At 56.3% G+C, this 9,428-nt stretch overlaps 1 protein-coding gene across 3 annotated transcripts in view; it reads right to left on the bottom strand.

Moving 5' to 3' along the window:
* Window positions 1-2,543: 2,543 nt before the first annotated feature.
* Window positions 2,544-9,428, bottom strand: part of NRBP2 (nuclear receptor binding protein 2) — a 54,348-nt gene continuing 47,463 nt past the window's right edge. The window contains exons 13-19 of one of the 3 annotated variants that reach the window (XM_069956922.1): window positions 8,875-9,007; window positions 8,736-8,786; window positions 4,597-4,732; window positions 4,461-4,514; window positions 3,813-3,876; window positions 3,677-3,732; window positions 2,544-2,951 (exon numbers count right to left, since the gene is read on the bottom strand). In XM_069956922.1, the coding sequence (XP_069813023.1) occupies window positions 2,883-2,951; window positions 3,677-3,732; window positions 3,813-3,876; window positions 4,461-4,514; window positions 4,597-4,732; window positions 8,736-8,786; window positions 8,875-9,007 (563 nt within the window). In that variant the 3' untranslated portion in view covers window positions 2,544-2,882. The remainder of the gene's footprint in view (window positions 2,952-3,676; window positions 3,733-3,812; window positions 3,877-4,460; window positions 4,515-4,596; window positions 4,733-8,735; window positions 8,787-8,874; window positions 9,008-9,428) is intronic. The other 2 variants (XM_069956923.1, XM_069956924.1) reach the window with 2 other exon arrangements.

The following is a 9,428-nucleotide window of genomic DNA, read 5'->3' as shown; positions in this document are numbered from 1 at the left end:
CTCTCACCCTATATACCACCGCCATCCTCCCTTCTCTCACCCTATATACCACCGCCATCCTCCCTCCTCCTCTCACCCTATATACCACCGCCATCCTCCCTTCTCTCACCCTATATACCACCGCCTCCTCCCTCCTCCGCTCACCCTATATACCACCGCCATCCTCCCTTCTCTCACCCTATATACCACCGCCATCCTCCCTCCTCTCACCCTATATACCACCGCCATCCTCCCTCCTCCTCTCACCCTATATACCACCGCCATCCTCCCTCTTCTCATCGTACATACCACCGCCATTCTCCCTCCTCTCATCGTATATAACACAGTCATCCTCCCTGTTCACCCTATATACCATCGCCATCCTCCCTCTTCACCCTATATACCACCGCCATCCTCCTTCCTCTCACCCTATATACCACCACCATCCTCCCTCTTCACCCTTTATACCACCGCCATTGTCCCTCCTCTCACCCTATATACCACCGCCATCGTCCCTCCTCTCACCCTATATACCACCGCCATCGTCCCTCCTCTCACCCTATATACCACCGCCATCCTCCCTCCTCTCACCCTATATACCACCGCCATCCTCCCTCCTCTCACCCTATATACCACCGCCATCCTCCCTCCTCTCACCCTATATACCACCGCCATCCTCCCTCCTCCTCTCACGCTATATACCACCGCCATCCTCCCTCCTCCTCTCACGCTATATACCACCGCCATCCTCCCTCTTCACCCTATATACCATCGCCATCCTCCCTCTTCACCCTATATACCACCGCCATCCTCCCTCTTCACCCTATATACCACCGCCATCCTCCCTTCTCTCACCCTATATACCACCGCCATCCTCTCTCCTCCTCTCACCCTATATACCACCACCATCCTCCCTTCTCTCACCCTATATTCCACCGCCATCCTCCCTTCTCTCACCCTATATACCACCGCCATCCTCCCTTCTCTCACCCTATATACCACCGCCATCCTCCCTCCTCCTCTCACCCTATATACCACCGCCATCCTCCCTCCTCTCACCCTTTATGCCACCGCCATCCTCCCTCCTCTCACCCTATATACCACCGCCATTCTCACTCCTCTTACCCTATATACCACCGCCATCCTCCCTCTTCACCCTATATACCACCGCCATCCTCCCTCCTCTCACCCTATATACCACCACCATCCTCCCTCCTCTCACCCTATATAGCACCGCCATCCTCCCTCTTCACCCTATATACCACCGCCATCCTCCCTCCTCTCACCCTATATACCACCGCCATCCTCCCTCCTCTCACCCTATATACCACCGCCATCCTCCCTCCTCTCACCCTATATACCACCGCCATCCTCCCTCTTCACCCTATATACCACCGCCATCCTCCCTTCTCTCACCCTATATACCACCGCCATCCTCCCTCCTCCTCTCACCCTATATACCACCGCCATCCTCCCTTCTCTCACCCTATATACCACCGCCATCGTCCCTCCTCTCACCCTATATACCACCGCCATTCTCCCTCCTCCTCTCACCCTATATACCACCGCCATCCTCCCTTCTCTCACCCTATATTCCACCGCCATCCTCCCTTCTCTCACCCTATATACCACCGCCATCCTCCCTTCTCTCACCCTATATACCACCGCCATCCTCCCTCCTCTCACCCTATATACCACCGCCATCCTCCCTCCTCTCACCCTTTATGCCACCGCCATCCTCCCTCCTCTCACCCTATATACCACCGCCATTCTCCCTCCTCTTACCCTATATACCACCGCCATCCTCCCTCTTCACCCTATATACCACCGCCATCCTCCCTCCTCTCACCCTATATACCACCGCCATCCTCCCTCCTCCTCTCACCCTATATACCACCGCCATCCTCCCTCCTCTCACCCTATATACCACCGCCATCCTCCCTCCTCTCACCCTATATACCACCGCCATCCTCCCTCTTCACCCTATATACCACCGCCATCCTCCCTTCTCTCACCCTATATACCACCGCCATCCTCCCTCCTCCTCTCACCCTATATACCACCGCCATCCTCCCTTCTCTCACCCTATATACCACCGCCATCGTCCCTCCTCTCACCCTATATACCACCGCCATCCTCCCTCCTCTCACCCTATATACCACCGCCATCCTCCCTCCTCCTCTCACCCTATATACCACCGCCATCCTCCTCCTCTCACCCTATATACCACCGCCATCCTCCCTCCTCACCCTATATACCACCGCCATCCTCCCTCCTCTCACCCTATATACCACCGCCATCCTCCCTCCTCTCACCCTATATACCACCGCCATCCTTCCTCCTCTCACCCTATATACCACCGCCATCCTCCCTCCTCTCACCGTATATACCACCGCCATCCTCCCTCCTCTCACCCTATATACCACCACCATCCTCCCTCCTCTCACCCTATATACCACCGCCATCGTCCCTCCTCTCACCCTATATACCACCGCCATCCTCCCTCTTCACCCTATATACCACCGCCATCCTCCCTCCTCTCACCCTATATACCCCCCCCCCCCTATTATAGTGACACTATATACACTGTGCTCTTACATCACCCTGCGGCCCTTGTGCTATGGGTGGGATGCCCTGTTGGGGGTTGTAGTTCTCCGGCAGACATTGGTGATTAGTTCCTTCTCCTCCTCTGGGATCAGGATGCGACATGTTCCATTGCGGTCAGGTGTGAATAGGTCACAGACAGCGGCAGCCGCACAGTTAACCCCTTGGATGCCAGAGATTTACCACGTGGTTAGAGAAATGGACGTGGCTGTGGACGGCTCCCCCCGGTGGCCATCACCTTCCTCCGCTCTCTGCGCCCTCCTGTAACCATCTCTCCAGGTGTGAACGCGGTATAGCGGTCAGTTCAGAGGGGGGCGGTGCTTGTGCAAAGCCTCTTCCAGGAAGTTTGCCATTTTCTGGCAGTCGTCCTAAAAAGAGGAAAGAGGAAGGGGCGGGATTAAAGGGATTGTTCACAAAAAAAATTCTTTCAAATCAGTTGTTGCCAGGGATTTCTAATTTCCTTCTCTCCAGTCTGACACAGTGCTCTCTGCTGCCACCTCTGTCCATGTCAGGAACTGTCCAGAGCAGCAGCAAATCCCCATAGAAAACCTCTCCTGCTCTGGACAGTTCCTGACATGGACAGAGGTGGCAGCAGAGAGCACTGTGTCAGCCTGGAGAGAATACACCACTTCCTGCAGGACATACAGCAGCTGATAAGTACTGGAAGACTGGAGAGAATGCACCACTTCCTGCAGGACATATAGCAGATGATAAGTACTGGAGGATTGGGATTTTTAAATATAAGTAAATTACAAATCTATATAACTTTCTGACACCAGGTGATTTGAAAGGGGAAAAAAAATGGTGAACAATCCCTTTAAACCCTTCACGAATAGACCGGCAGCCATCTTGGTCCAGTGTTGCCCAGATACAACCGAAATGACCCATAATGCAACTCACCGATGCAGGGGAGAGAAGGGAGGTGCTGCTGTGCTGTGAGAGGGGGAGGAGCAGCAGACATCTGATTGGCTCAGAGCACACCCGGAAGAGCCCGCCCCCTTCAGCAGGTGGGGAGAAACCATACGCATTACACCAACATGGCGTCAATGCGGCCTGTGAAAGCATGCTGGGAGTTGTAGTGTGCAGCACTCACCTCACTGATGAAGCCGTAGTGCACCAGCTCTGAGGCCAGAGTCTGCGAGCTCTCATCTGCAGGAGAAGGAGAGAGAGGTGACTGAGGGGGTCACTGGCCGGACTGCCACAGCGCTCCGGGGGCGCCACACACTTACTGGGCAGAAGGTCACAGCTCAGGTGTCGGTGTAACTTGTCCTCCAGCTTCAGGTACAGGGTGAGCTGAGAAAGAGGAGCACAAAGTCACAAAGATGGGGAGCTGGGACTGTCCCCTACTGACATATGGGAGAGTGTAGTGAGCATGCTCTATGACATGCAAGAAGGGGAGCTGTGACTGTCTCCTACTGGCATATGGGAGAGTGTAGTGAGCATGCTCTATGACATGCAAGAAGAGGAGCTGTGACTGTCTCCTACTGGCATATGGGAGAGTGTAGTGAGCATGCTCTATGACATGCAAGAAGAGGAGCTGTGACTGTCTCCTACTGACATATGGGAGAGTATAGTGAGCATGCTCTATGACATGCAGAAAGGGGAGCTGTGACTGTCTCCTACTGACATATGGGAGAGTGTAGTGAGCATGCTCTATGACATGCAAGAAGGGGAGCTGTGACTGTCTCCTACTGACTTCTATGGGAGAGTGTAGTGAGCATGCTCTATGACATGCAGGAAGGGGAGCTGTGACTGTCTCCTACTGACTTTTATGGGAGAGTGTAGTGAGCATGCTCTGTGATGTGGTTAGGCAGTGACAGAGGGAGGGGGTGTGAGTGCTGCACATATATACGGTATATACAGGATATAGGACATACGTGTATCCGCGCCTTATCCTCGCGGCGCTCTAGGTTGCAGTGCATCTGTATGACCTGCAGGGGGAGGAAACATGGGGGCTGAGTATATACACCTGTATCCCCTGTACTATGATGGGGAGACCCCTCCCCCGCTCACCTTCCTGGTCTCCACCTCCGCCGGCTCCGGGGTGGGGGTCTTTGCGGTCTGTAAGTCTTCCTGAGACTGTGAGAGAGTGCGCGGCAAGACGTGGGGGCGAGAGACAGCAAAGTTCATGAGGGGGTAAATCCCATTCCTGTAAACACAAGGAGCATGAGACAGGCCAGAGAGAGGGGCAAGAGAGAGAGGGGCAAGAGAGGGCCCAGAGAGAGAGAGAGAGAGAGAGAGAGAGAAAAGAGAGAGAGAGAGAGAGAGAGAGAGAGAGAGGGGGGGGGGGCAAGAGAGGGCCCAGAGAGAGAGAGAGAGAGAGAGAGAGGGGGGGACAAGAGAGGGCCCAGAGAGAGAGAAAAAGAGAGAGAGAGAGGGCCCAGAGAGAGAGAGAAAGAGAGAGAGAGGGGGGCAAGAGAGAGAGGGGCAACAGAGGGCCCAGAGAGAGAGAGAGAAAGGGGGGGGGGGCAAGAGAGGGCCCAGAAAGAGAGAGAGAGGGGCAAGAGAGAGAGAGAGAGAGAGAGAGGCAAGAGAGGGCCCAGAGAGAGAGAAAAAGAGAGAGAGAGGGAGGGGGGGGCAAGAGAGGGCCCAGAGAGAGAGAGAGGGGCAAGAGAGGGCCCAGAGAGAGAGAGAGAGGGGCAAGAGAGGGCCCAGAGAGAGAGAGGGGCGAGAGAGAGGGGCAAGAGAGGGCCCAGAGAGAGAGAGAGATGGGTAAGAGAGGGCCCAGAGAGAGAGAGAGAGAGAGGGCAAGAGAGGGTCCAGAGAGAGAGAGAGAGAGAACGAGAGAGAGAGAAAGAGAGATGGGTAAGAGAGGGCCCAGAGAGAGAGAGTAGGGCAAGAGAGGGCCCAGAGAGAGAGAGGGGCAAGAGAGGGCCCAGAGAGAGAGAGAGGCAAGAGAGGGCCCAGAGAGAGAGAGGGCAAGAGAGGGCCCAGAGAGAGAGAGAGAGAGAGAGAGAGAAAGAGAGATGGGTAAGAGAGGGCCCAGAGAGAGAGAGAGAGAGAGAGAGGGCAAGAGAGGGCCCAGAGAGAGAGAGAGAGTAGGGCAAGAGAGGGCCCAGAGAGAGAGAGGCGCAAGAGAGGGCCCAGAGAGAGAGAGAGAGAGAGAGAGAGAGAGAGACAAGAGAGGGCCCAGAAAGAGAGAGAGAGGGGCAAGAGAGGGCCCAGAAAGAGAGAGAGAGGGGCAAGAGAGGGCCCAGAAAGAGAGAGAGAGGGGCAAGAGAGGGCCCAGAAAGAGAGAGAGAGGGGCAAGAGAGGGCCCAGAAAGAGAGAGAGAAAGGGGCAAGAGAGGGTCCAGAAAGAGAGGGATAGGGGCAAGAGAGGGTCCAGAAAGAGAGGGAAAGGGGCAAGAGAGGGTCCACAGAGAGAGGGGCAAGAGAGGGTCGAGAGAGAGAGAGAAAGGCAAGAGAGGGCCCAGAGAGAGAGAGGCGAGAGAGGGCCGATAGAGAAAGAGATAGAGGCAAGGGGGGGCAAGAGAGAGAGAGAGGGGGGGGGGGGCAAGAGAGTGCCCAGAAAGAGAGAGAGGGTCAAGAGAGGGCCCAGAAAGAGAGGGAGAGGGGCAAGAGAGGGTCCACAGAGAGAGGGGCAAGAGGGTCCAGAGAGAGAGAGAGAGAGAGAGAGAGAGAGGCGAGAGAGGGCCGAGAGAGAAAGAGACAGAGGCAAGAGGGGGCAAGAGAGAGAGAGAGAGAGGGGGGGGGGGGGCTAGAGAGGGCCCAGAGAGAGAGGGGGCCCAGAGAGAGAGAGAGGGCCGAGAGAGAGAGAGAGAGAGAGAGAGAGAGAGAGAGAGGCGCAAGAGAGGGCCGAGAGAGAGAGAGAGAGAGAGAGGGGGGGGCCGAGAGAGGGCCCAGAAAGAGAGAGAGGGGCAAGAGAGGGCCCAGAAAGAGAGAGAGGGGCAAGAGAGGGCCCAGAAAGAGAGAGAGAGGGCCCAGAAAGAGAGAGGGCCCAGAAAGAGAGAGAGAGAGAGAGAGAGGGGGGCAAGAGAGGGTCCACAGAGAGAGGGGCAAGAGAGGGTCCAGAGAGAGAGAGAGAGGCAAGAGAGGACCCAGAGAGAGAGAGAGGCGAGAGAGGGTCCAGAGAGAGAGAGAGGCAAGAGAGGGTCCAGAGAGAGAGAGAGAGAGGCAAGAGAGGACCCAGAGAGAGAAAGAGAGAAAGAGGCAAGAGAGGACCCAGAGAGAGAAAGAGAGAAAGAGGCAAGAGAGGGTCCGGAGAGAGAGAGAAGCAAGAGAGGGGAGAGAGAGAGAAAGGGGGGGGGGGCAAGAGAGGGCTCAGAAAGAGAGAGAGAGGGGCAAGAGAGAGAGAGGCAAGAGAGGGCCCAGAGAGAGAGAAAAAGAGAGAGAGAGAGAGAGAGAGGGAGGGGGGGGCAAGAGAGGGCCCAGAGAGAGAGAGAGAGAGAGAGAGAGAGAGATGGGTAAGAGAGGGCCCAGAGAGAGAGAGAGAGAGAGAGAGAGAGAGAGAGAGAGAGAGGGGGGGCAAGAGAGAGAGAGAGAGAGGGGCAAGAGATGGTCCAGAAAGAGAGGGAGAGGGGCAAGAGAGGGTCCAGAAAGAGAGGGAGGAGGGCAAAAGAGGGTCCAGAGAGAGAGAGAGAGAGAGAGAGAGAGAGAGAGAGGCGCGAGAGAGGGCCGAGAGAGAAAGAGATAGAGGCAAGAGGGGGCAAGAGAGAGAGAGGGGCAAGAGAGGGCCCAGAGAGAGAGGGGGCCCAGAGAGAGAGAGAGAGGGCAGAGAGAGAGAGAGAGAGAGAGGCAAGAGAGGGTCGAGAGAGAGAGGGGCAAGAGAGGGCCCAGAAAGAGAGAGAGAGAGGGGCAAGAGAGGGCCCAGAAAGAGAGAGAGAGAGAGAGAGAGAGAGAGAGAGGGGCGAGCGAGGGCCCAGAGAGAGAGAGGGGAAAGAGAGGGCCCAGAGAGAGAGAGAGAGAGAGAGAGAGAGAGGCGAGAGAGAGAGACACACACAGGGGCAAGAGAGGGCCCAGAAAGAGAGAGAGGGGCAAGAGAGGGCCCAGAGAGCGAGAGAGAGAGAGAGGCAAGAGAGGGCCCAGAGAGCGAGAGAGAGAGAGAGAGAGAGGCAAGAGAGGACCCAGAGAGAGAGAGAGAGGCAAGAGAGGGCCCAGAGAGAGAGAGAGGCTCAAGAGAGAGAGAGAAGGGCAATCGAGGGCCCAGAGAGAGAGAGAGACACACACAGGGGCAAGAGAGGGCCCAGAGAGAGACAGGGGCAAGCAAGGGCTTAGAGAGACAGGGGCGAGAGAGGGGCAAGCGAGGGCCCAGAGAGAGGGGCAAGAGAGGGCCCAGAGAGAGGGGCAAGAGAGGGCCCAGAGAGAGAGGGGCAAGAGAGGGCCCAGAGAGAGAGGGGCAAGAGAGGGCCCAGAGAGAGAGGGCCCAGAGAGAGAGAGAGAGAGAGGCAGAGGCAAGAGAGGGCCCAGAGAGAGAGAGAGGCAAGCGAGGGCCCAGAGAGAGAGAGGGGCAAGCGAGGGCTTAGAGAGAGAGAGAGGGGCGAGCGAGGGCCCAGAAAGAGAGAGAGGCAAGAGAGGTCCCAGAGAAAGAGAGCGAGAGAGAGAGGCAAGAGGGCCCAAAGAGAGAGAGAGAGAGAGAGAGAGAGAGAAACACACAGGGGCAAGAGAGGTCCCAGAGAGAGAGGGGCAAGAGAGGGCCCAGAGAGAGAGAGAAAGATAGAGGGGGGGCAGAGAGGTAAAAGAGAGAGAGAGGGGCAAGCGAGGGCCCAGAGAGAGGGGGGCAAGAGAGGGCCCAGAGAGAGAGAGAGGGGCAAGAGAGGGCCCAGAGAGAGAGAGAGGGGCAAGAGAGGGCCCAGAGAGAGAGAGGCAAGAGAGGGCCCAGAGAGAGGGGGGCAAGAGAGGGCCCAGAAAGAAAGAGAGGGGCAAGAGAGGGCCCAGAGAGAGGGGGCCCAGAGAGAGGGGGGCAAGAGAGAGAGAAGAGATAGGCCAGAGAGAGGGAAGGAGAGAAGAGACAGCCGAGAGAGGGAAAAGAGACAGCTGAGAGAGAGAGACAACCCAGAGAGGGTGAAGAGACAGCCAAGAGAGAGAAGAGACAGCTCAGAGAGGGGGAAGAGACAGCCGAGAGAGAGGGAGAAGCGTTAGCCAAAAAAAAAAAGAGAAGAGACAGCCCAGAGAGGGAGAAGAGAGTGCTGAGAGAGGGGGAAGAGACATCACCTCACATCCTCCAAGAACTTGTCCAGCTCCATAGCCGACACCTGAGAATACCTGAGAGAGACAAGGAGGCAGCGTGAGTGCCTAGTGAAGCTGTCTGCCCCCCCCCCCCTCCCCGCATGTGTACCCCCCCAGCACTCACCTCCACAGGACGGGCCCCTGGCCTCTCCGGGGGATGGACGCCATGACAGCCTGGGGGTCGATGAGCTTGGTCTTCTCCTCCAGCAGGTTGTCTTGCATGATGTCTGCAGAGAAGGACAGATCCGGGACATCCACTGCTCAGAGCAATCACAATATCTCCTCAATGACCGGAGCGCCGTACAACCACTCACCCACCCTACAGAGCTGCACTCACTATTCTGCTGTTACATCCTGTCTCATCCTCCAGAGCTGCACTCACTATTCTGCTGTTACATCCTGTCTCATCATCCAGAGCTGCACTCACTATTCTGCTGTTACATCATGTCTCTTCCTCCAGAGCTGCACTCACTATTCTGCTGTTACATCATGTCTCTTCCTCCAGAGCTGCACTCACTATTCTGCTGTTACATCATGTCTCATCCCCCAGAGCTGCACTCACTATTCTGCTGTTACATCATGTCTCTTCCTCCAGAGCTGCACTCACTATTCTGCTGTTACATCATGTCTCATCCTCCAGAGCTGCACTCACTATTCTGCTGTTACATCATGTCTCAT

This window comes from Dendropsophus ebraccatus, chromosome 2 (assembly GCF_027789765.1).
Source record: "Dendropsophus ebraccatus isolate aDenEbr1 chromosome 2, aDenEbr1.pat, whole genome shotgun sequence".
NCBI classification, from domain to species: Eukaryota; Metazoa; Chordata; class Amphibia; order Anura; family Hylidae; genus Dendropsophus; species Dendropsophus ebraccatus.
Note: the sequence above shows the minus strand (reverse complement) of the source record. Positions and strands in the feature narration are given on the sequence as shown.